The sequence below is a fragment of the Mustelus asterias genome, chromosome 8 (genome assembly GCF_964213995.1).
Source record: "Mustelus asterias chromosome 8, sMusAst1.hap1.1, whole genome shotgun sequence".
Lineage (NCBI taxonomy): Eukaryota > Metazoa > Chordata > Chondrichthyes > Carcharhiniformes > Triakidae > Mustelus > Mustelus asterias.
The window spans coordinates 35,160,444-35,187,034 of NC_135808.1; the positions used below are offsets into that span (position 1 = coordinate 35,160,444).

General features: G+C 44.3%; 6 protein-coding genes across 6 annotated transcripts in view; 1 reads left to right on the forward strand and 5 right to left on the reverse strand.

Moving 5' to 3' along the window:
* LOC144497024 (uncharacterized) overlaps positions 1 to 23,730 on the reverse strand; it is a 53,262-nt gene extending 29,532 nt beyond the window's left edge. The window contains exon 1 of the mRNA XM_078217724.1: positions 23,662 to 23,730. The gene's annotated coding sequence lies outside the window, so the exon portion shown is untranslated. The remainder of the gene's footprint in view (positions 1 to 23,661) is intronic.
* LOC144497048 (uncharacterized) overlaps positions 1 to 26,591 on the reverse strand; it is a 388,053-nt gene that overhangs the window by 211,249 nt on the left and 150,213 nt on the right. The window lies entirely within an intron of this gene.
* The window catches only part of LOC144497015 (uncharacterized), a 507,438-nt gene that overhangs the window by 71,868 nt on the left and 408,979 nt on the right, over positions 1 to 26,591 (reverse strand). The window lies entirely within an intron of this gene.
* The window catches only part of LOC144497025 (uncharacterized), a 335,427-nt gene that overhangs the window by 53,732 nt on the left and 255,104 nt on the right, over positions 1 to 26,591 (reverse strand). The window lies entirely within an intron of this gene.
* LOC144497055 (uncharacterized) overlaps positions 136 to 26,591 on the forward strand; it is a 48,247-nt gene continuing 21,791 nt past the window's right edge. The window contains exons 1-2 of the mRNA XM_078217788.1: positions 136 to 162; positions 618 to 2,304. Of these exons, the coding sequence (XP_078073914.1) occupies positions 1,079 to 2,304 (1,226 nt within the window). The 5' untranslated portion in view covers positions 136 to 162; positions 618 to 1,078. The remainder of the gene's footprint in view (positions 163 to 617; positions 2,305 to 26,591) is intronic.
* Positions 16,840 to 23,971, reverse strand: LOC144497042 (uncharacterized). The gene is made up of 2 exons (XM_078217769.1): positions 23,936 to 23,971; positions 16,840 to 20,167 (listed from the first exon to the last, which is right to left on the reverse strand). The coding sequence occupies exon 2, from the start codon at positions 19,741 to 19,743 to the stop codon at positions 18,952 to 18,954; it is 792 nt and encodes a 263-aa protein (XP_078073895.1). The 5' UTR covers positions 19,744 to 20,167; positions 23,936 to 23,971; the 3' UTR covers positions 16,840 to 18,951.

Here is a 26,591-nt window from a genome sequence, read left to right on the forward strand (position 1 = left end):
CCACTTGCCATCTCATTTGCCTGCTATTTGGAAAATGACCCATTTATTCCTACTCTTTGTTTCCTGTCCATCAGAGAGCCCACCTACTCTGCCCATTCTCTCCTCTTCCTCTTTCACAGCTGCTTTATTCCCTGTAGGGACTGAAAACCAAGTGAGGAGATGGTGAGTGAAGGAGCAGAATTTATAATAATTACATTGCATAATATCCACACCAAAATTCAGGACGAATATTGAGTGAGAAAGAACATTCTTGTGAAGTAATATTACTGGATGGATTCCTCGGGTGGATGTAGCTGTTACTCGGGGGCATAACTATAAGGTTCATGGTGGGAGATATAGGAGGGATGTCCGAGGTAGGTTCTTTACTCAGAGAGTGGTTGGGGTTTGGAATGGACTGCCTGCTGTGATAGTGGAGTCGGACACTTTTGAACTTTCAAGCGGTTATTGGATAGGCACATGGAGCACACAAGGATGATAGGGAGTGGGATAGCTTGATCTTGGTTTTGGCCAAAGCTCGGCACAACATTGAGGACCGAAGGGCCTGTACTGTGCTGTACTGTTCTATGTTCTATCTATGGTATGATGCTGGTGGAGATAATCATTTTCCTGTTTTACAGAAGGATTGCACTGTACGACACCAGAGAATATAGAGAGGATAGACACCGCAGATAGATCCTAACCATCACCCAAGAAACAACTGCACAACTGTGGGAAGACATCCAGTCCCTTCACAGCATTGCCCAACACAGGGAAGGTTGGACAGTAAAATCATCTGGAAATTGGTTGGGCCAGGGGAGCTTTGACATATCATCAGATCTGAAACTGGTCAGTGGTGTGGAACCTTCCATAAAAACCAACCTTTCTGAAGGTTCAGCTATGGGTGAGGCTGGGAAAAAGTGAGTGGGCTTCAAGTGTGGTGAAAAGCTTCAATCATTCATCGGGTCTCATGAACCTCTGACTCATTCCCACAGGTGAGAGGCTGTTCAAGTGTGGTGTGTGAGGAGGACTGCACAGGCTCATACAATCTCTGAACACAAAAGTGCATCATTTCTCACACCTAGACAACCAGAAAAGGAACATGGAAGAGAAATTATTCAAGTGTGATGTGTGTGACAAATCATTCTCACAATCCTCGAGCTTCCAGCGGCATCAGAGGATTCACACAGGAGAGAAAGCATTCAGATGTGAGGTGTGTGAAAAATCATTCTCACAGTCATCACATCTCCTGAGACATCAGAGGATTCACACAGGAGAGAAACCTTTCACGTGTGAGGTGTGTAACAAATCATTCTTGGAGCCATCAGAACTTCGCTCACACCAACGTATTCACACAGGGGAGAAACCATTCAGGTGTGAGGTGTGTGACAAATCATTCTCGCAGTCATCCAGTCTCCACAGACACAAGCGCATTCACACAGGGGAGAAACCATTCACATGTACTGTGTGTGACAAATCGTTTGCCACATCACAGTACTTCCGCACACACCAGCGCATCCACACAGGAGAGAAACCGTTCAGATGTGAGGTGTGTGACAGATCTTTCACACAGCCCACGCATCTCCTGCACCATCAGAGGATTCACACAGGGGAGAAACCATTCAGGTGTGAGTTCTGTGATAAATCATTCTCGATGTCATCACGCCTCCTGAGACATCAGTGCATTCACACGGGAGAGAAACCATTTAAGTGTGAGGTGTGTGAGAAATCATTCTTGCAACCATCAGAACTTCGCTCACACCAACGTATTCACACAGGGGAGAAACCATTCACATGTGTCGTGTGTGACAAATCATTTGCTAGATCAGAGAACCTCCGTGAACACCGACGTGTCCACACTGGAGAAAAACCATTCCATTGTGGTGTGTGTGACAAATCATTCTCACAATCATCCAGCCTCCTGCAGCACCAGCGGATTCACAAGGGGGAGAAACCATTCCAATGTGAGGTGTGTAACAAATCATTCTGTTCATCATCAGATCTTCGCTCACACCAACGTATTCACACAGGGGAGAAGCCATTCACATGTGTCGTGTGTGACAAATCATTTGCTAGATCATGGATCCTCCGCGAACATCAGCGCATCCACACAGGAGAGAAACCATTCAAGTGTAAGGTGTGTGAAAAATCATTCTCACAATCATCGAGCCTCCTGCAGCACCAGAGGATTCACACAGGGGAGAAACCATTCACATGTGAAGTTTGCAACAAAGCATTTTCAGCATCAGCCAATCTCCGCACACACCGACGCATTCACACAGGGGAGAAACCATTCAAGTGTGAGATATGTGACAAATCATTCTCTCAGTCAACAAAACTCCTGCTGCATCACAGGATCCACACAGTGGAATAAGCCTTCAAGTGTGAGGTTGCGATGAAGCTTTTGTGACATCTTTTAACACTCTGGGGGCATTAGTGGATTCAGACAGGAGAGAAATTCTTCAAGTGCGATGTTTGTGACAAAACTTTCATCCATTCATTCAGTGGCCTGAAGTGGAAGAACGTCACTGATAAGAAGCCATTCAGCTGTGAGATGTGTGACAAAATCTTTGCACACTCATTGTATCTTCTGGTGCATCAACTCTGTCGATTTTTTTAAAAATTAATTTTACAGGACGGGAGCATCGCTGGCTGGGCAGCATTTATTGCCCGTCCCTAACTTCCCTCCAATTCAGTTGGCAACTGAGAGTTGAACACATTGCTGTTGTTAGAGTCATAGAGGTTTACAGCATGGAAACAGGCCCAACTTGTCCATGCCGCCCCTTTTTCTTTTAACCCCTAAGCTAGTCCCCATTGCCCGTGTTTGGTCCACATCTCTCTATATTTATCTTACCCTGTAACTGTCTAAACGTTTTTTAAAAAACAAAATTGTACCAGCCTCTACTACTACCTCTGGCAGCTTGTTCCAGACACTCACCACTGTCTGTGTGAAAAAATTGCCCCTCTGCACCCTTTTGTATCTCTCCCCTCTCACCTTAAACCTATGCCCTCTAGTTTTAGACTCTCCTACCTTTGGGAAAAGACATTGACTATCTAGCTGATCCATGCCCCTCATTATTTTATAGACCTCTATAAGTTCACCCCTAAGCCTCCTACACTCCAGAAAAAGAAGTCCCAGTCTATCCAGCCACTCCTTATAACTCAAACCATCAAGTCCTGGTAGCATCCAAGTAAATCTTTATGCACTCTTTCTAATTTAATATTCTTTCTATTATAGGGTGACCAGAACTGTACACAGTATTCCAAGTGTGGCCTTACCAATGTCTTGTACAACTTCAACAAGACGTCCCAACTCCTGTATTCAATGTTCTGACCAATGAAACCAAGCATGCCGAATGCCTTCTTCACCACTCTGTCCAGCTGTGACTCCACTTTCAAGGAACTATGAACCTGGACCCCTAGACCTTTTGTTCTATCACTCTCCCCAACGCCCTGTCATTAACTGAGTTGGTCCTGCCCTGATTCGATCTACCCAAATGCATCATCTTGCATTTATCTGAATTAAACTCAATCTGCCATTTGTCAGCCCACTGGCCCAATTGATCAAGAACCTGTTGCAATCCGAGATAACCTTCTTCACCATCCACAATGCCACCAATCTTGGTGTCATCTGCAAACTTACTAACCATGCCTAGTAAATTCTCATCCAAATCATTAATATAAATGACAAATAACAGTGGACCGAGCACCGATCCCTGAGGCACACCGTTGGTCACAGACCTCCAGTTTGAAAAACAACCCTCTACAACCACCGTCTTTCTTCTGTCATCAAGCCAATGTTGTATCCATTTGGCTACCTCACCCTGGATCCCGTGAGATTTAACCTTATGCAACAACCTAACATATGGTACCTTGTCAAAGGCCTTGCTAAAGTCCATGTAGACAACATCAACTGCACTGCCCTCATCTACCTTCTTGGTTACCCCTTCAAAAACCTTAATCAAATTTGTGAGTCATGATTTTCCACTCTCAAAGCTATGCTGACTGTCCCTAATCAGTCCTTGTGTCTCTAACTGCCTGTAGATCCTGTCTTTCAAAATACCTTCTAACGACTTACCCACTACAGATGTGAGGCTCACTGGCCTGTAGTTCCCAGGCTTTTCCCTGCAGCCTTTTTAAACAAAGGCACAACATTTACCACCCTCCAATCTTCAGGCACTTCACCTGTGACTATCGATGATTTAAATATCTCTGCTAGGGGACCCGCAATTTCCTCCCTAGCCTCCCACAGTGTCCTGGGATACACTTCATCTGGTCCCGGGGATTTATCTGCCTTGATGCGCTTTAAGACTTCCGGCACCTCCTTCTCTGTTATATGTACAGTCCTCAAGACATCACTATGTATTTCGCCAAGTTCCCTAACATTCATGCTATTCTCAACAGTGAATACTGATGAGAAATATTCATTTAGGGTCTCACCCATCTCATGTGGATCTGCACATAGATTACCTTGTTGATTCTTAAGAGGTCCTACCCTCTGCCTAGTTACTTTTTTGCCCTTTTTGTATTTGTAGAAGCTCTTTGGATTCTCCTTTGTCTTATCTGCCAAAACAATCTTGTGTCCCCTTTCTGTCTTCCTGATTTCTCTCTCAACTTTACTCCCACACCCTCTATATAATCTTCAAGGGATCCACTTGATCCCAGCTGCCTGTGCATGTCATGTGCCTCCTTCGTCTTCTTGACCAGGGCCTCAATATCGTGAGTCATCCAAGGTTCCCTATTTCTACCAGCCTTGCCCTTCACTCTGAGAGGAATGTGTTTCCCCTGAACCCTGGTTAACACACTTTTGAAAGCCTCCCACTTACCAGACGTCCCTTTGCCTTCCCACAGACTCCCCCAATTAACTGTTGAAAGTTCCTGCCTGAGACCATCAAAATTGGCCTTGCCTCAATTTAGAATTTTAACTTTTGGGTCAGGATTCATTCTCCATAGCTATCTTAAAACAAATGGAATTATGGTCACTGGTCCCAAAGTGATTCCCTCGCTAACACTTCTGTAACCTGCCCTTTCTTATTCCCAAGAGGAGGTCAAGTTTTGCCCCTTCTCTATTCGGGCCATCCACATACTGAATGATAAATTCCTCCTGAATACACTCAACAAATTTCTCTCCATCCAACCCTCTAATACTATGGCTGTTCCAGTCAATGTTGGGGAAGTTAAAATCCCCTACCATTACCACCCTATTTTCCTTGGAGCTATCTGTAATCTTCTTACATATTTGCTCCTCAATTTCCTGCCGACTATTTGGGGGCCTATAGTACAATCCTATCAAAGTGATTTCCCCCTTCTTATTTCTCAGTTCAACCCATATAGACTCCGTGGGCAAACCCTCAGATGTATCCCCTTTCAGTACTGCCGTGATGTTTCCTTAATCAAAAGTGCAACTCCCCCTCCTCTCTTATCTCCTGTTCTATCTTTCCTAAAGCATCTGTACCCTGGATCTGGAGTCACATGTAGGTCAAACCAGGTAAGGATGGCAAATTTCCTTCCTTAAAGGATATTAGTGAACAAGATGAGCTCTTCCGACAATCGATAATAGTTTCATGACCATCATTAGACTTTTAATTCCAGATTTTTATTGAATTCAAATTTCACCATCTGCCGTGGCGGGATTTGAACCTGGGTCCCCAGATCTTGTTCTGGGTCTGGATTACTAGTCTGACCAGAAGCCACTTCAAATCATCTTTCTCAATCTGCTTCTGTCTGTTCTAAAAGGTTTACAAAAGATGTGACTTCATTTACAGAGATATCATTTGAAAGTGAATACAAGCAAGGGAAGCAGATATACATCACTGACTTGCTGTGCACTCTCTTTGAAGGAAGTGATGCTGGTACAGAGTGTGAAATCTTCCAGATTCAAAAAGAATCAACAGCACAACATGCTCTGGAATCATTAACCCAGCAGAGACATTGGGCAGAATTTTCCCGTCCCACCCACTACAGGAATCATAGCGGGTGGGGGTACACCATGCAAATGTCCATTGACCTTAGGTGAGAATATCTGGCTTTGGGGCAGGTGCAGCCGGAAAATCCCACCCATTGAATCTGTCAGACAAGCTTCTTGCTCAAATCGAGCAAACTACACAATTAGATACAACTCTTCAAATGTTACAGGAAGTTGTGATGAAAGGATGGCCTGAAACCATCAAAGACACACCTGTTGCTGTAAGAGAGTATTGGGCAATCAGGGATGAAGTGATCGCCCAAGATGGCAACTTGTACAAAGGGACTGGGATCATTATCCCTGAAGCACATCCACACAAACCATCAAGGAATCATGTTTAGCCTGAGGAAGGAAAGAGAAGTGCTCCACTGGTTAAACATGAACAATGAGATTAAGGACCACATCAGCCGGTGCAGTGCTTGTAATAACACCAAGCTAAGTGATCTAAAGACCTTCTCATGACTCTTGACATCCCAGACAGACCATGGGTGAAGCTTGGAGTAGACCTCTTCACTCTCACTGGAACTGATCATCTCGTCACAGTTGACGACTATTCAGACAACTGGGAGTTAGACCAGCTGATGTCAGTGACGACTCATGAGACCATACAACACCCTAAAACACACTTCAGTTGTCCTGGCATTCCTGACAATGGCCTTCAATTCACGAGTGAAAAATCCCGACACTTGATGAATGATTTGGAAATTCAGCACCAATCATCATCTTCGCGCTATCCCCAGTCAAATGGAAAGGCTGAGGCAACGGTGAAAATTCTAAAGTGATCATCAAAACATTGGCTCAATCCAGTACAGATGTGTACAAGGTAATCACAGAGTGAAGAAACACACCTACTGAAGACATGGAAAGTTGTTCAGTCCAGTGACCAATGTCATGCAGCATCGAGACTACCCTTCCAACAGCTAAAAAAACTACTGAGGCTGGTAGTGACAGGAGTGAGTAATAAAATCAAAGTGAAATGTCAGAAAGACAAATTTCACTTTGATAAAGGTGCTTATTGGTTGCCAGAGCTGAGAATTGGAGAGTCGGTCAGAGTGCAAATATTCAACATACTCAACAATTATCAGCTCACTTGAAAGATCAGATCTATTGCCACAACTGCAGATATATTCTGATGGGACAGAAAGGAGCAGCACAGGAGAGAGGCTAACAAGAGTAGAAACACAGGAAGGATGTAAATTACTCTCTCTCTCCCCACTTCCCTTTCCAGCTTTTATCGCTCCTTCCGGTCCTCGTTAATATTCTTCTCTTTCCTGGCTAATGAAGGGGATTCCTAACTTGCTGATAAGATTCATAGGCAGAATGTAGTCTTTCAGACAACATGGGATCAGTAGGAGTTAAATGATTTTAAGACAAGCTAACACAAACAGTTTTACACGTATGTGAATGCATTAAGAGAATCAAAACAAGTAATTATGATTTTAAAACATATATGCTGCTATTTTAAATGTAATTGTTCACTTAGTCAAGCAAAGATACCGAAAGGCTTGGTGGTAAATGGCAATAGTTTAAAGCCAAAAGTCGGGGAACTGGTTAGTCAGCAATCGTCTTATCGGGTGGATTCCTGAGGATATGTATTTTGCAACATTAATGAATAGATGCATTCGCTGCCCAGACACAAGGATAGAAATGCCCCTGGTTGCAGGAGTAACATGACTATACAACTTGGCAGTGAGCCAGTGGGAACGTTCACTTTGACCTTATGGTAGCATCTGCCATTACCAGGCAACAGGGATGTAGTTAGTGCCAAGTAGGGAGGCCATGTCCAGACTTGGAAGGACAAATAAAATATCATCATGCTATTAAGTAGCATATGGTTGGCTGAGGTACTCGACAGTGATTTGTATTGATGCATGACTGTTAAATGAAATTGATTTGAGCTAATGAAAGGTGGAGTTATTAATTAGGAAAAACTATAATTGATCTGTATTTGACTGTGTACATCAGATCTTTCGGAGAGATTGTAGAGCTCTATTCCCAAAGCTGTTTAACCCTTTTGGAAGTCTCCGGTCAGCTGTATGTTTGTTTTGTCTGTATGTTAAATAAACTTTGTTACGTCTTTGCACAGAGATTTGCCTTGTGAGTTTTGAATGGTCTAAGTTAAGACACAATTGGCCACCTTGAAATCTCCCCACAACATGGCTATTTGTTCTCCTCTTTCCTGTGTCGTTCACTGCCCTATCCCTCTATCTCCCTCTCCTAGCTTATCTCCACCAACTTTTCATATCTTCCTTTTTGCTACCTCTCTCTCAATTCTCTCCTGCTCTCCTCCTCTTGAATGGTGGAGCAGGCTTGAGGGACTGACTCCTGCTCCCAATTCTTTTGTATAAATCAGCGTTTAATATTTCAAAAGTTTAATTTACTTTTGACAAAACTTCCATTTGAAATTCCTTTGAATTGTCAGATTACCCTGATAAAACCAACAAGGAATATTACGGAAACAAATATTTTTAAAATTGTGGCAACTAATTGAAGCAGTTGTATTTAAGGATTGTGATGTGATTGATTTCATGATTGGTGTGGTGTGTAGACAGGATAATTTCTTCACTCATTCTACAACACATTTTTGTTTCAATAAATGGTGATGGGGGAGGGGGTTTTTATACAGGCAGCACAGAACCTCAGGAATTTTTAACGTGGTCTTGTAAACAACTTCAATCCATGTTCATTGAATAAACTGGAGTCGGTCTTAAAAGATCCCATAGCACTACGTTGTAGAAGAGGAAGTTATTCCTGACGTTTTGGTCAGTATGTGTTACACAATCAACATCTCAAAAGCAGATTACTCAGTCATTATCACACTGCTGTTTGTGGAAACTTGCTCTTGTGAAAATCTAGTTTATAATTTCTCTATAACTTTTATCTTTAGGAATTAAAATGTTCACTGTATATAAATCAGGTCACCTGTTTGAGAAACTGGTAATAATTCTGATGTAAATGTAATTGAAAACAAGCTTGGAGTTTATTACAGTAAAAGACTAACCCGTGTTTATCTTACAAGGTCAGGGGTAGAGGTGTGAAAGCGGTAAGCAACAGAGGATCATCTTTAAGTTTGTAATGGAGCCAAAAGTTTGACACTTAATTCAATAAAAGATTGAAATTACGGGTGTGGTTTCCAGATGAAAAAAAGCTGAGTGAACATGGGGGTTTCTTCATCGGCCCAGTGAGTCCAGAGAGAAGACGATCACATGCAGTAATGTTAAGTAGGCATAGGGTTGGGTAGAAGGTTATTTTGTTCAGTTTAGCTGGCTGTTTGCTCACAGAAGATAACGGCAGTTTTGCCTTGATGTAGACTGCATCTTGCTCAATTGAGAGAAACAACACGGGATGATTGTTCATCAGACATGCACATTAACCAGAGAAAATACTAACTTTATCTTTCACTGCAAGGAATGTGGCTGCAGGTCAAGCTCAGTTTGGATGGTGTGAGGGAAAATCAGCTGGAAGATTTGCCTAGATTGAAGCTAGTGGAAGAAATCTACAGTGGTCCTCATAGTGCTTTTTATCAGAAAGCAGTCAGCAGAGTTAGTTTGGCAGCTGTCACAGGCGGTTGGGTATCTGCCAACAAAATAAACAAAGGTCTGAAGCATTCAAATTTGAGGTTTTAAAGGAAAGTTGAAAGTGTCGTTCAGCTACAAAGCTAATGGAGAATAGCAGGATCACGGTGGGCTGGTCCTTTGATGTATCTTATGATGTATCAGGGAACTTTCAGAGGGGTTGTGGGGGGGTGATGGAGGGGGAGTAAGAAGTAGAACTGAGTTTGTAGCATGAGTGATGAAGTAATAATGTAATGTTAAATGAATGGTGCTTGCTTTGTTTTAATTCTTTTTATATGCAATAACATTTGTTTTTTAAAAAAACATAATCTTGTGGTGTGGTTGATCATGGGATGTTCATATTTCACAAAGGGACTTGGGGTACTTGTGCACAGCACAGAAAGCTAGCACACAGGTACAGCATGTTGACCCTTATTTCAAGGGGATTAGAACAGGAAGTCTTGCTACAACTGTACTGGGTACTGGTGAGACCACATCTGGAATACTGTGAGCAGTTTTGGTTCCCTTATTTAAGGAAAGATATTATTTCATTGGAATCAGTTTAGATGATGAAGGTTCACTAGGATGATCCATGTTATGGAGGGATTGTCTTACGAGGAAAGGTTAAACAGGTTGAGAGCTTACTCATTGGAATTTAGAGAGGTGATCTCATTGAAACATGAGGATTCTTAAGGGGCTTGACAGGGTAAATGCTGAGAGGATTTTTCCCCTCATGAGAAAGTCTAGGACCAGAAGAGTCTCAGAATAAAGGGGTGCCAATTTAAGACTGAGATGAGGAGGAATTTCTTCTCAGAGAGTTGTGTCTTTGGAACTCCTTTCCACAGAGAGCAGTGGGGCAGAGCTCTTGTGTATATTTAAGGCTGAGATAGATTTTTGATCAGTAAGGGGATCAAGCATTACAAGTAAAGGGCAGGAAAATGAATGTGAGAAATGTCAAATCAGTCATAATCCTATTGAACGGCAGAGCAGGTTGATGGGGCCGAACTACCTGTTCCTCCTATATCTTATGGTTAATAGGTCATGGGATTGTTCCAGTTTTCTACTTTCACTAAATTCCTCTCAATTGCCCTCAGCAACAACAGTTATTCAGTTTCTTCATCTTCAACCTCCAGCTGAGATTCTGAACCCATACCCTCCCCATCACAAAGATCACCTACTCTCCCCTCTGTAACGTCACCCATTTCCAACCCCCCAACCACCCCTGTATTAATTCATCTGCTGTTGAAATCCTCATCCATGCTATTGTTGCTTCTAGACTAGCCTGGACCATTCCAATGCTCTCCTGTCCAACTTTCAATCTTCTACCCTCCACACAATCTCACAGCAAAGGACGTTCAGTAGCATTGCGACACAGAACAAGCAGCAGCTTTCACTCACATCAAACAACTAGCGACAACAACGCCGGTACTGAGATTGCAAAATATACGTTTCTGGGGGGGTATTGACAAGGTAGATGTAGAGAGGATATTCCCTCTTGTGGGAGAATTTAGAATTAGGGGTCATGGTTTAAAGTCAGGGTCACACATTTGAGACAGGTGAGGAGGAATTTTTCACAGAGGATCGTGAGTCTTTGGAACTCTTCCTCAAAAGGGGAGGTATTGGGGTAGTGATTTGTCACTGGACTTGCAACCCAGAAACCTAGGGTATTACTTTGGTGGACCTGGGTTCAAATCCCACCATGGAAGTTGGTAAAATCTGAATTCAGTAAACAAAATCTAGAATTAAAAGTCTAACGTTGACCATGAAACCATTGTTGACTGTTGTAAAAACCCACCTTGTTCACTAATATCCTTTTAGGGAAGAAAATCTGTCATCCTTACCAGGTCTGGCCTACATTTGACTCCAGACCCACGGAAATGTGGTGACTCTTAAAATGCCCTCATGGATGGACAATAAATGCTGACCCAACCAGTGACGCCTCCATATCTCATGAATGAATTTTATAAAAGCATTATTGAGAAGGGAATGAAAGGTTATGGAGGGGTAGGCAGCATGTTGTAGAATCTTGAATGTTTGTATAAAGTGTTATTGAGTGTTTTAGAAGGGGTACTTGGATATTTTTAGATAGTATTAGGCTGTACGCAGCTAAGTTAAAACAGAGTCCCAAATTCCCCTTTTCTCTTTCAAACTATTTGAGTTTAACAGAGATATAACCATCAGACAATGACTCAGATACCACATCAGTAAATAGTATCAAACTTTGATTAGAAGCAAATTTTAGAAACCTATCAGTGAACGAGTAGAGACAGAAAAGTGTCAGTGAAACTCTACCAACTTCACACTTTCAAATGAATGATCAATCCAAGAGAGATGGAAAACAAAATTCCTCATTCTGACGGGGAATCCATCACTGCTCCGAGAAGCACATCTTGTTGGGATATCAACAGAGAGAATCAACCACTGAGTCAGTCCCAGCACTAATCACATTCAATACTCATGTGTCCCTGGACTTTGGTAGAAATGACCTTTGCGCTGATTGGAGGACGCTGAACTCCCTCAGAAGATCTAATCTGGATCCACCAAACCTGATGGACACAAAGATGGTTCCCGCAACCCCTATTTTGATATTCAGAAGATGTTGTCAGCTCACCTGAGCCAAGTTGTTGAAAATGGCTAATTGTTCTGTAATTTGTCATTAATGTGATGAGTTAACTCCATTGGTTCGAGCTAATTACACATATTGGGGGGCGATCTTACCATTGTGCCCTGCTGGCTGATGGATGGGGCGAGCCGGTGAGATTACGCACGAGCTGAGAAATCCGGTTCATGCCTGATTTCTCACCTCTCCCGATCTTACTAGGACGGCACAGTGGTTAGCATTGCTGCCTCATGGTAAGAAGTCTCACAACACCAGGTTAAAGTCCAACAGGTTTATTTGGTAGCAAATACCATAAGCTTTCGGAGCGCTGCTCCTTCGTCAGATGGAGTGGATATCTGCTCTCAAACAGTGCACAGACACAGAAATCAAGTTACAGAATACTAATTAGAATGCGAATCTCTACAACCAGCCAGGTCTTAAAGGTACAGACAATGTGGGTGGAGGGAGCATTCAACACAGGTTAAAGAGATGTGTATTGTCTCCAGACAGAACAGCTAGTGAGATTCTACAAGCCCAGGAGGCAAGCCTCATGGTGCCAGGGACCAGGTTCAATTCCCGGCTTGAGTCACTGTCCTGCGTGGAGTTTGCACATTCTCCCCATGTCTGCATGGGTTTCCTCTGGGTGCTCTGGTTTCCTCCCACGGTCCAAAGATGTGGAAGTTAGGTGGATTGGCCATGATATATTGTCCATTAGTGTCAGGGGGATTAGCAGGGTAAATGTGAGGTTACAGGGATAGGGCCTGGATGGGATCATTGTTGGTGCAGGCTCTATGAGCTGAATGGCCTCCTTCTGCACTGTAGGGATTCTATGATTTTATGATACTGGTACCAAATATCCGGCGCATTTAGCTTCGTGCCCAATTCTGGCGCAAGGCCAAATAAATTAAATATAATTAGCGAGCCCAGGTTAGAATCGTCCAGGCTCACTTAAATATACGACAAAATATACACTACCACAAATAGTCTCGAGATGAAACATCCTGAAGCCTTGTTCTTTGTGGCCAGGGACTTCAACCAGGCCAAGCTCAAGAGTGTCCTAAGAAGATACCACCAATACATCTCCTGTTGCACCAGAGGCCCAAACATCCTAGACCACTGCTACACAAATATCAAATATGCCTACCTCTCTATCACCCACCCACAATTTGTGCCCAATTTACAAGCAAAAACTGAAATGGGAGAATCCGATCGAAAAAGTCAGCAATGTTCGTCTGAGGAATTGGATGATCTCCTACAGACTGCTTCAAGTCAGTGGACTGGTCAATATTTAAGAACTCAATGGCCAAACTGAGCGAGTATGCCACTACAGTAACAGACTTCATTAGCAAGTGCGTAGAAGACTGTGGGCCAAAGAAGCAAATCCATGTGCTTCCCAACAGGAAATCATGGATGAACAGAGATATCAACTACTTGCTGAAGTCCAGGTCTGAGGCATTCAAGCCAAGTGATCCAGAAATGACCTATAGAGATCCATCAAAGATGCCAAGAGATGGTACCGGATCAAGCTAGAGTTCCAGGCTAGCCACATGGACCCCCACAGACTATGGCAAAGACATAGGCTACAGGATGAAGGCAAATAAAATCAGCAGCACCAATGCACCCCTCCATGATTAGCTCGACAAATTCTGTGCCGTTTTGAGCAAGAGGTCAGTGAGAGCATGCCTTCCGCCCTGGAGTCCTCGGCCGAATCGATATCCAAGGTCACCATCACAGACGTCAAATCAGCCTTCTCGAAAGTCAACCGACAGAAAGCGACTGTCCCGGATGAGCACTCAGATTCTGCTCAGACCAGCTGGCAGGGATATTTGCAGACATCTTTAACCTCTCTTAACACTGATCTGCTTCAAGATGACGACCATCATACGGGTACCATAGAAAAGCCAGGCAGCCGGTCTGGCGGCTCTGACATCCATCATCATGAAGTGCTTCGAAAGGTTAGTCATGGCATGGATCAATTCCGACCTACCAGATTTCCTGGCTCCAGTACAGTTCACCCATCACCACAACAGGCCCACATCAGATGTAATCTGCCTGACTCTACACTTAACCCTGAAACACCTAGATAACAAAGACACCTATGTCAGACCCCTATTAATGACTACAGCTTAGCCTTCAACACCATTATTCCGACAAAACTCATTCCCAAACTCCATGGCCTGGGGCTCGGCTCCTCTCTCTGCGACCAGGTCCTAGACTTCCTGACCCACAGACCACAATCAGTAATGATAGGCAACAACATCTCCTCCATGTTAATCCTCAACACCGGTGCCCCTCAAGGCTGTTTCCTCAGCCCCTTACTATATTCCTTATACACCTATGACTGTGTGGCCAAATTCCACTCTACCTCCACTTTCAAATTTGCTGGTGACACCACCATAGAGATTCAAATCTCAAACAATGATGAGACGGAGTACAGGAAAGATGGAGAATCTGGTGAACTAGTGCGACGACAATAATCGCTCCCTCAATGTCAGTGAAATGAAGGAGATAGTCATCAACTTCAGGAAGCGTAGATGTGCCCATCTACATCAATGGGGATGAAATGCAAGTGGTTGAGAGCTTCAAGTTTCTCAGTGTCCAGATCACCAACAACCTATAGTGTCCCCACTGACGCTATAGTTAAGAAAGCTCAACAATGCCTCTACTTTCTCAGGAGGCGAAGGAAATTTGGCATGTCTGTGACAAGCTTCACCAACTTCTACAGATGCACCATAGAAAGCATTCTTTCTGCTGGTATCATAGCTTAGTAGGGCTCCTGCTCTGTCCAAAATCGCAAAAAACTACAAATGGATGTGAACGAATCTCAGTCCATCACGCAAACCAGCCTCCCACCCATTGACTCTGTCTATACTTCCCACTGGCTCGGAAAAGCAGTCAGCACAATCAGGACCCCACGCATAGAAATCATAGATCATAGAAACCCTACAGTGCAGAAGGAGGCCATTCGGCCCATCGAGTCTGCACCGACCACAATCCCACCCAGGCCCCACCCCCACATATTTTACCCACTAATCCCTCTAACCTACACATCCCAGGACTCTAAGGGGCAATTTTTTAACCTGGCCAATCAACCTAACCCGCACATCTTTGGACTGTGGGAGGAAACCGGAGCACCCGGAGGAAACCCACGCAGACACGAGGAGAATGTGCAAACTCCACACAGACAGTGACCCGAGCCGGGAATCGAACCCGGGACCCTGGAGCTGTGAAGCAGCAGTGCTAACCACTGTGCTACCGTGCCACCCCAGACGCACCCCGGACATATTCTCTTCCACCTTCTTCCGTCAGGATAAAGATACAAAAGTCCATGTCACATTTCAACCAACTCAAGAACAGCTTCTTCTCTGCTGCCATCAGACTTTTCAGTGGACCTACCTTGCATTAAGATGATCTTTCTCTACACCCCAGCTATAAACTATAACATTACATTCTGCACTCTCTCCTGTCCTTCCCTTTGTAGGGTATGTTTTGTCTGTATAGCATGCAAGAAACAATACTTTTCACTGCATACTAATACATGGTGATAATAAATCAAAGGATTGTTCCACATTGAGTGCTTGTCTGCTATTCCCGTATGGAGGATCAGATGCCTCACTTGACACAGCACGGTGGCATATGCTTAGCATGACTGCCTCACAGCGCCAGGAGCCTGGGTCCGATTCCAGCCTTGGGTGATTGCATGGAGTTTGTACATTCTTCCTGTGTCTGCATTGGTTTCTTCCGGGTACTCCATTTCCACTCAGTCCAAAGATGTGCAGGTTACGTGGATTGGCCATGCTAAATTGCTCCTGAGTGTCACAAAGATATGTTGGATCGGGGGATACAGGCTTAGGCCAGAGGGCCTGGGTAAGATGCTCTTTCAGAGAGTCGGTGCAGACTCAGAGCTGAATGGCCTCCTTCTGCACTGTAGGGATTATAGGATGGCTGTCACACACCCTCTGTTTCTAGCAGGGACACTGGATGATGACCAGAAGCAGACACCATGGCTACTTTCTTTCCTCCGCCCAGACCCCCACCTTCCTAGGTACCGTGAGGAATGGAAAAGACAGTCGGGTGGAGTGTAAAATGGGCTATCAAGTCAAGCTCTGTCTAAACGGTCTCTGAAGTGTGGGATCAACCCGGGTCATTCACACACCTGGATCATGATCAAGACTCACCTGCCTGCGTCACTCAAACAATCCTGTATTACTGTCCTTAATGTCATCGGATGCCATGTCTTGGCGCAACAGGAGAGTTCTCCCGAAACAGCATATCTAGTATTCCTCAATGAACTGGTTCAGACCAGTATCACTGAGGGATACCAGGGATTTTCAGACAGTCGATGGTTGTTCTGGAGTGTGGTCAGTGGGATTTAGGATGTTTAGGTTTTTGTTCGATGTGGGGATCCTCCATCGGCACCGAGCCTGTAGGTTTTTCCTGACTCCGGGAGTCTACCTGCTTTTCTTCATCAGTTTCACTTCTCCTGACATCAGGGACTTTACCACCTTTCACAACTTCAGGAAACCAGACACAAAGACAATACTGACTCCTGCAGCTCCAACTAGTTACCACTTTAAACCAAAGCAAACTTTCAAGCTACCAGTTTACAGGGGGAAAAAATGCATTCTGTACACAGCCTTGGGACTTAACCCCTTAGAAACTGAATCTAATACAACAGAAGTATTATACATTGTGAGCCAAGACTTAATTAGCATTCTCGTCTCTGAGTCAGAAGGTTGTGGGTTGAAGTCTAATTCCAGAGACTTGAGCACTGAAGCTGTCAATTTGCTTTTTACAGGAGCAGTTGACGTATAAATGCAAGCTTTCTTTCTCAGGGGAACATTCTACTTCCTGTGAACTGCAAATTTTAAACTTATTGATGAAGTTAAGTATACCAGTGCACAGTGACACTGACCATTACATCGTGTACAGGACTCTTACCGTAGGCTCCTGAGTGCTTCAGTGAAGAGGAACACACCATGCTGATAAATCAGGTAATTAGAGTTAAGCAAAAAAAAAAAGAGACTTATAAATCTATATAGAAGATTGATAAAACAGCAGACAAAGAAACACAATTTTCAGCTTACACGGAAGGTTTAATCAACCAAAATAACAAAACCTTTTTAAATGACTCAAGATCTTTCCCAGAAGATGAAATGAATCTTGGAAGAGTGTAAGGTGAACATATCACACTGTCATTACATCGAAGTATGATGAGCTGAGGGAATTCAGGTCTGTGGAGATTCACCTCCACTCCCTCACCATACTCAGGATTGTAGTCTTCCCAGACAGGAGAGTACAAACATTACCCACGATGTTCGTCAAACACCCATCACCTGAAGAGCATCTGTCTATAATTTACATCAACTAAAGCAGGGTCTGATTCTACCCCATACCCACTCCTGAGAGCTGGCTCACTTTACTGACACACACACACACACACACACAGATCAGGGGAAAGTCTCTCGGAATCCTACAGACAGAAGTTTCTTTAACATCTGTGTTTTAGTCTGACTCTCAATTCCGATGGTCAGAAATGGCACTGAACTTTAGTGACACAGGATGGAGCTCGTTTCCATCATACAAACCCACTAATGGTTACATGGGTCCATGGACCAGTTTCTATTCCTGGAAGACACTCTTCCCCCAGGTGAGTTGGACAGTGCTTTCCAATTCCCAACTCTCTACCCTTTGACCCTCCATTCACCACAACGTTTCTGTAGCCGTCAATCTGGTTTAAACATTCACTCATATCATCTTCTACACCCTTGTTCCCAAAATTACCGTTACTGTCTTCCTTCCTGGTCAATCTCCCTGCTTCTCAGGTCCAAGGGGTAAAGACTTACCTGTATCTGGTACACAACTGGTTCAGCCATCCATTGCCAGATCTGACTGGACCACATCAGGCCCTAGTGGTCCTGCTTTCCCCTGTCAAAATTGCTCATTACTCCAGGATGTGGAGATGCCGGCATTGGACTGGGGTTACTCCAGGACCATCCTGAAGAGAAAAGATAACCCACAACTTCTCCTTCCTAAAAACAACTGTGTCCTTGTGGAAGTTATGTCACCAGCTTTACAGAGCTCTGTTTAGATCCTATTTGGAGAACTGTGTTCAGTTCTGGGCCCCACACCTCAGGAAGGATATACTGCCCTTGGAGAGAGTGCAGCATAGATTCACCAGAATGTTCCTGGGGCTAAAAGGGTCAAATTATGAGGACAGGTTGAACAGACTGATGACTAAATGAATTGATAGTTAGAGAGAAATTATTCCTCTGGTGGGAGAGTCCAGAACATGGGGACAAGAGCATTAAAATTAGAGCGAGGCTGTTCAGGGGTGATGTCAGCAAACAGTTCTTCACAAAAAGGGGACTGGAAATCTGGAACTCGCTCCTCACAAAAATCTGTCAAGTCTGGGGGTTAATTGAAAATTTGAATACTGAGGTTGATAGGTTTATTGTTAGACAAGGGGATTAAAGGTTACAGAGCCAAGGCAGGTAGATAGAGTTAAGATACGGATCAATCATGATCTAATTGAATAGTGTCACAGGCTCAAGGGACAACTCCAGTTCCTACATTCCTTAAGTTCCTCTCGATTGTTCTCTCCACTCATCTCCAACAATTAGTCAGTGTCATTCTCTTCAACCTCCAGTTTAGCTTCCAACCCCATACCTTCTCTATCACAAAGATCACCTACTTCCCCCTCTGTAATATCACCCATTTCCAACACCCCGACCTACACCCACATTAGTCTCTGCTGTTGAAATCCTCATCCATGTTGACTGTGTGAAGTCCTCGTCAGGCATCTTTTTCTCAGTGTGGATGTCTCAGTTTCTTGAGCATTGCTGACTGTGAGAGACTCAGTCACAGGCCTGACTTGGCTTCCCCGCTGTGTGAATGCGACGGTGATCCAACATGCCCCATAATTGTCCAAACTCCTTATTACACACATCACATCTGAATGTTTTCTTCTTCCCTGCGTGAATGCGCCGGTGCTTCACCAGGCCTGTTAACAGTGCAAAGCCCTTATTACACACCTCACACTTGAATGGTTTATCCCCAGTGTGAATGCGTTGGTGCTGACGGAGGCGTGATGGCCGGGAGAATGATTTCTTACACACTTCACAGGAGAATGGTTTCTCCCCAGTGTGAGTGCGTTGATGTTCACGGAGGTTCGATGACTGGGAGAATGATTTGTCGCAAACTTCACAGGTGAATGGTTTCTCCCCAGTGTGAATGTGTCGGTGTTGTGCAAGCGCTGATGAACGTGTAAAGGCTCGCTCACAAATCTCACACCTGAATGGATTCTCCCCTGTGTGAATGCTCTGGTGTATCAGGAACTCTGTCGATGTTGGAAAAGCTTTATCACAAAACTCACACTTGAAGGGTTTCTCACCTGTGTGGATTGTCTGATGGACCTGGAGGGTCGATAAGTGTCTGAAAGCTTTCTCACACACGTCACAGCGGAATGGCTTCTCCCCTGTGTGAATGCGTTTGTGTCTGTGGAGATGCCACAACTTTGAGAATGATTTGTTGCAAACCTCACATGTAAATGGTTTCTCTCCAGTGTGAGTGCGTTGGTGGTTATGAAAGTGGGTCGAGCGCAAGAACGATTTGTCACACAACTCACACTTCAACAGTTTCTTTTCCATGTGGCAGTCCCTGTGGCTACAGCTGGTACAATGGAGTCTGTGGGGCCTTCCTCACTCGCCTCCCACTTGGACAGCTTCTCCCCTTTAGGAATGAGTTAGTGGTTCATGAGACTCGATGAATGACTGAAGCTCTCACCACACTTGGGAGTCCACTCGCACTTCTTCCCAGTCTCAACATGACCAATCACCCACAGCTGAACCTTTGGAAAGGCTGGTTCTGAATGAAGGTTCCACACCACTGACCAGTTTGAGATCTGATGATATATCAAAGCTCCTGAACCGGACCGATTTCCAGATGATGGTTTCACTGCCCAACCTTCTCTGCGTTGAACAATGCTGTGAAAGGACTGGACATCTTTCCACAGTTGTGTTTGGATAATGTTCAGGATCTCTGTATTCTCTGGTGTAGTACAGTGCAATCCTTCTGTAAAACAGGAAAAGGAAACATCATTTCCTCCAACTCCCTCTCCTCCTTCGCTGAAGGGGCTGACTCCTCAAAGATAGTTCCACAGTGAGAACAACAAAGAACAAAGAAAAGTACAGCACAGGAAGAGACCCTTTGGCCCTCCAAGCCCGTACCAATCATGATGCCGCAATTAAACTAAAAAAGACCTGCCCTTACTCGGACCATATCCCTCTCTTCCTTCCCTATTCACATACCCATCCAGATGCCTTTTAAAAGTTGCTAATGTGCCTGATTCCACCACCTCCTCTAGCAACACATTCCAGGCACCCACCACTCTCTGTGTGAAAAACTTCCCCCACACGTCTCCCTTAAACTTTCTTCCTCTCACCTTGAACCTGTGCCCCCTTGTAATTGACACTTTCATCCTGGGAAAAAGCCTCTGACTATCCACCCTTTCTATGCATCATAATTTTGTAGACCTCTATCAGGTCTCCCCTCAGCCTCTGTCTTTCCAGTGAAAGCAAACCTAATTTATTCAACCTCTTCTCATAGTCAATATCCTCGAGACCTGATGAATCTTCTTTGTACTCTATCCAAAGCTTCCATGTCATTCTGGTCGTGTGGCGACCAGAATTGCACGAACTACTCCAAATGCGGCCTAACCAAGATTTTAAGTAGCTGCAACATGATTTCCCAACCCTTGTACTAAATGCTCCGGCTGATGAAGACAAGCCTTCTTAATCACCTTGCCACCTGTGTTGCCACTTTTAGGGAACTGTGGACCTGCATGTTCAGACCCCTCTGTATGTTAATGTTCCTAAGCGCTCTGCCATTTACAATGTAATTCACACCTAAATTTGATCCTCCAAAATGCACCACCTTGTATTTGTCTGGATTAAACTCCCATCTGCCATTGCTGTGCCCAAGTCTCCAATCTATCTACATCCTGTTGTATCCTCTGACAACCCTGGCACTATCAACAACTCCACCAATCTTTGTGTCATCTGCACACTTACTAATCAGACCACCCACATTTTCCTCCAGATCATTTATATATACTGCAAACAACAGAGGTCCCAGCACTGATCGCTGTGGACACCACAGATCTCCAATCTGAAAAACACCCTTCCACCACGACTCTTGGTTTTCTATAACCAAGCCAATTCTGTGTCCATCTAGCCAGCCCACCCCAAATCCAACATGATTTTAGTTTTTGTACCAATCTGCCATGTGGGACCTTGTCTAACGCCTTACTAAAGTCCATATAAACTACATCCACAGCCCTTCCCTCATCAATTATCTTTGTCGCTTCTTCAAAAAACTCATCCGATTTGATGAGACATGACCTGCTCCGTACCATGCAGCCTGTCACTAACTAGTCCATTTTCTTCCAAATGTGCATATATCCTGTCCCTCAGTATCTTCACCAAAAGCTTCCCCAACACTGTCAGGCTTGCCAGTCCAGAATTTCCTGGGTTATTCCTGCTTCCTTTCTCAAACAAACATTGGCTATTCTCCAGTTATCTAGAACCTCACTTGTGGTCAAAGAGGATGTGAAGACATCTGTTAAGGCCCCAGCTATTTCTTCCCTTGCCTTCCGCAGTAACCTGGGATAGATACCATCCAGCCCCTGGGACTTGGATACCCAACATTTCCTCCTTTGATTTACTGACATTCTCGAAGACTGTTCACATACCTATCTCTGACCTCAACATCTTAACATGTCCTTCTGCTTGGTGAACAAAGTACTCATTTGGATCTCAACAACTTCCTGTGGCTCCACATGTAACTTCCCTCCATTGTCCTCGAGTGGGCCTATTCTTTCTCTTGTTACCCTCTTGCTCCTAATACATGCATAAAAAGCCTTGGGATTCTCCTTGACCCTGTTTGCTAAAAACATTTCATAGCCCCTTTTAGCCCTCCTAATTCCACATTTAAGTTCCTTCCTACTTTCGCTATATTCCTCAAGGGCTTTGTCAGTTTCTAATTGCCTAGACCTTCATTTTGACTTAGCTTACAATTTCCCTCGTCATCCATGGTTCCTGAATCCTGCCATTTTTATCCTTCCATTTTTGCAGGGACGCGCAAATCCTGCACTTCAATCACCTGGCCTTTAAATTGCCTCAAATAGCAGCTCCCAATCCACATTCCCCAGTTCCTGTTTAATTTAGATGTAATTGGGCCTGCAACCAATTAAGCACCATTACCCGAGGGCCACTTTTATCCTTATCCATGACTACCCAAAATCTTATGGAATTATGGTTGCTAAGCCCAAAATGCTCCCCCACTGAAACATCGATCACCTGGTCTGGCTCATTCCCCAATACCAAGTCTAGTACGGTCCCCTCCCTGGTTGGATTGTCAGCATACTGTATCAAAAAGCCCTCCTGGACACATCTAACAAACTGCTATCCATTTGAACCACTGGCTCTAAGGGGGTTCCAGTCAATATGGGGGGAGTAAAACTACCCTGGTTTTTTCACCTCTTTCCAGTATCTGACTACACAACTGCTCCTCTGTCTCCTGCGGGCTGTTGGGAAGTCTGCAGTACATTCCCAACATTGTGATTTCACTTGTGTGGGGATCAGATGCAAGATCTTTATTTTTCCTACTTCACTGACACACACCCTCTATTTCCAGTAGGGATGCAAAACAGGAGCAGAGGACATGGCTACTTTCTTTCCTCTGCTCAAACTCCATCTGCCCAGGCACCATGAGAGCAATGGAAAAGACAGTCAGACTAAAATGAGCTATCAATTCACAATGAGCTATCAATTCACTATGAGCTTGAGTCATGCTGTCAAAGACCAGTTTTACCCTGAGAATGTGTTTAATATAACAGTAAGAAATATTAATTCAATGGAGATTTTGAAAGGGGCGGCACGGTAGCACAGTGGTTAGCACTGCTGCTTCACAGCTCCAGGGTCCCGGGTTCGATTCACGGCTCGGGTCACTGTCTGTGTGGAGTTTGCACATTCTCCTCGTGTCTGCATGGGTTTCCTCCAGGTGCTCCGGTTTCCTCCCACAAGTCCAAAGATGTGCGGGTTAGGTTGATTGGCCAGGTTAAAATTTGCCTCTTAGAGTCCTGTGATGCGTAGGTTAGTGGGATTAGCGGGTAAATATGTGGGGGTAGGGCCTGGGTGGGATTGTGGTCGGTGCAGACTCAATGGGCCGAGTGGCCTCCTTCTGCACTGTAGGGTTTCTATGATTTCTATGATTTCTCCCCTTGTTTTTCCAAAATAATTTGAAGAAAACACATTGGATATGAAGTGTGAGAAGCCAAGGAAAATATTGCTTCAGTGTAGCTGATTGAAAGGTTCTGGTTTATCCTGGGAAATTAGATACACTGCTCTCACTCAGACTCCATATCCCAAATTCAGCTCTCAGACACAGCACTGGGCAAAATTATCAAATCCAAGCCCAGGCTTTTGGGAAAGGCCAAAGGCCTTCAGGTAAAATCTTTAAAAAAGACATTTCAATAAATGTGTCTCTGCCCTCCCAGATAATTACACCTCACCTTCTCATATTCAGCAATGACCCATCAACAAAACTCAGCCTGTAAATCAGAAGGGAAATGCTTCCAATAAACACACTCAATATCCAACACACAGCTCCAATCAAACAGCTCAGCACAAAGCACCGAGTAAACAGGGCTCTCAGCTGGATCTTCTCACACAGCATAAGGGGCATTTCCACACCTGATTCCCCACAGGATAGTCAGACTGCCTGAATATTAGTGTGGATATTATGCAATGTAATTATTATAAATTCTGCTCCTTCACTCACCATCTCCTCACTTGGTTTTCAGTCCCTACAGGAAGTGAAGCAGCTGTGAAAGAGGAAGAGGAGAGAATGGGCAGAGTGGGTGGGCTCTCTGATTGACGTCTCTCACAGCCAATCCTAATATTTCTGGAGTAACAGGAGTTTCCTGAACTTTGGGAAACTGACCGGTGAAACGGAGGCGACTTTGAGCAGCAGATCAGGTGGAGATTTAAACTTGTCATTGTCCCATCTGAATAAAACCTCACTTATTGCAGCTGCTGTCTCAGTTCCCCCGGTAAATGTTTTGGTGAGTTCGAGAGGGGACATGGGGAGTAAAGAAGTGAAGATGGGGCTGTGAGGTTCAGCGAATAGTGTGAGGGGGTTTAACCGGCTGGCATTTACAGGTGCGCATCTCCAATTCCAGCCCCTCCCACGTGACAGCCGCTCGGGCTCGCGCTTCCTCACATTCCAACTCCCGAACGCTGGGAGCCAACCGCCGCAGCGCGCGGCAGAACTACAACTCCCATCAGGCACCGCGGGCTGGCTCTCTCGCTCTCTCTCTCTCCCTGACTCCATACTGCCGCTCCTCACTGCGCAGGCTCCGGGGACTACATGCAGCATGGGTAATGTAGTTCCCATCGGCTGAGAGTCTGTCTCATCCGCACCTGCCCTGTGTGGGAGAGTGGGAAACCCCAGCAGCAGCTGCTGCCTTTCCAGAGGAGACTGGATTGTGATGGAGAATCTGAACAAGTGGGAAAGGAAGGACTGGAAAAGGCAGAACTCCCTGGATGATAAAACAGGTAGAATATAGGATGAAACAGGATGTCACCTTAATAATTCAACTGATAATCAGGATGTAAAGAGAGAGGACAAGTCGACACTGGTAGCTAAAGAATGCGAATGTTTGGTAGACAAATACATAGTTAAACTTAGTCAGATTATGGGTGGGTGAATTCGGGACCAGAAAGGTGGTGAAGACTCAGATACTAAAAGAGAACTTGGTCCTTGCCCAGGGAGAAGATACTGCTGAAATCATAGTGACGGGGGAGGTAATTGAAACACTGGATGTGCTCAAAATGGATAAAGAGGAGATATTAGAAACACTGGTGTATTTAAAATCATTAAACAACAAGAACCAAATGGTTTCTTGTGTGCATCCTGAACACTTGAGGGGAGAATAGAGTGGGCATCTCAGAGGTATTGGCCATAAACTTCCTTAGATGGTGCTCGAGGACTGGAGAATTGCAACAACCTTGTTGATAAGATGCAAGGATAAGCAATAAATACTGGTTCGATGAGTTTAACCTCAGGGGTTGGGAAAACGTTGAGACCCAATAATCTGGAGAAAAATTTACGGCAAATATGGATTTAATTAAGGAAAGTCAACATTTAATTTTTCAAAGCAAAGAAAATCAAATCAAGCTGAGCATGGCATAAAGAAGCCTGAGTAAAATAAAAATAATTTAAAGAGAATTGGGGGGGGGGAAACTCTCCATTGGTTGGAGTCATACCGAGCACAAATGAAATTGGTTGTAGTAGTTGGAGGTCCTTCATCTCAGCTCCAGGAGTTTCTCAGGGCAGTGATGTAGAAACATAGAAAATGAGAGCATGAAGAGACATTCACCCCTTCGAGCCTGCTCTGCTATTCATGATGATCATGGCTGATCATCCAACTCAATATTCTGATTCTGCCTTCCTCCCATATCCTTTGATACCCTTCGCCTCAAGTGCTATATCTAATTGCTTCTTGAAAACAAACAGTTTTGGCTTCAGTTGCTTTCGGTGGTAGCGAATTCCACTGTCTGGGTGAAGAAATTTCTCCTCATCCCTGTATTCTCAGACTGTGACCCCTTTTCTGGACACCCCCACCTGCGGAACATCCTCCTTGCATCTACCCTGCCTAGTCCTGTTACAATTTTATAGGTTTTTATGAGATTTTCTCCTCATTCTTCAGAGCTCCAGTGAAAACAACCCTAACTGACTCAATCGCTCCTCATATGTCAGTCCTGCAATCAAGCAGGAAATTAAAGATGTGTGCAGTAAGGGTACAGCAGTTATTATGGGTGAGTTCAATCTGCATATTGATTGGGCTCACCAAACTGGTAGCAATGCAATGGAGGAGGATTTCCTGGAATGTATAAGGGATGGTTTTCTCGACCAATATGTTGAGGAACCAACTCGAAAGCAGGCCATCCTAATCTGGGTATTGTGTAATGAGAGAGGATTAATTAGCAACCGTGTGGGGAGAGATCCTTTGGGGAAGAGTGATCATAACATTGTAGAATTCTTCATTAAGATGGAAAGTGACACAGTTAAGTCTGAGACTAGGGTCCTGAACTTAAGAGAAGCTAACTTTGATGGTATGAGACATGCATTGGCTAGGATAAGCTGGCAAAGGATACTTAAGGGCTTGACAGTGGATAAGCAATGGCAGACATTTAAAGAATAAATGGATGAACTTCGACAACTATACATCTCTGTCTGGCATAAGAGTAAAGCAGGGAAGGTGGCTCAATCATGGCTAACAATGGAAATCAGGGATAGTGTTAGAACATAGAACAGTACAGCACAGAACAGGCCCTTCGGCCCATGATGTTGTGCCGAGCTTTATCTGAAACCAAGATCAAGCTATCCCACTCCCTATCATCCTGGTGTGCTCCATGTGCCTATCAAATAACCG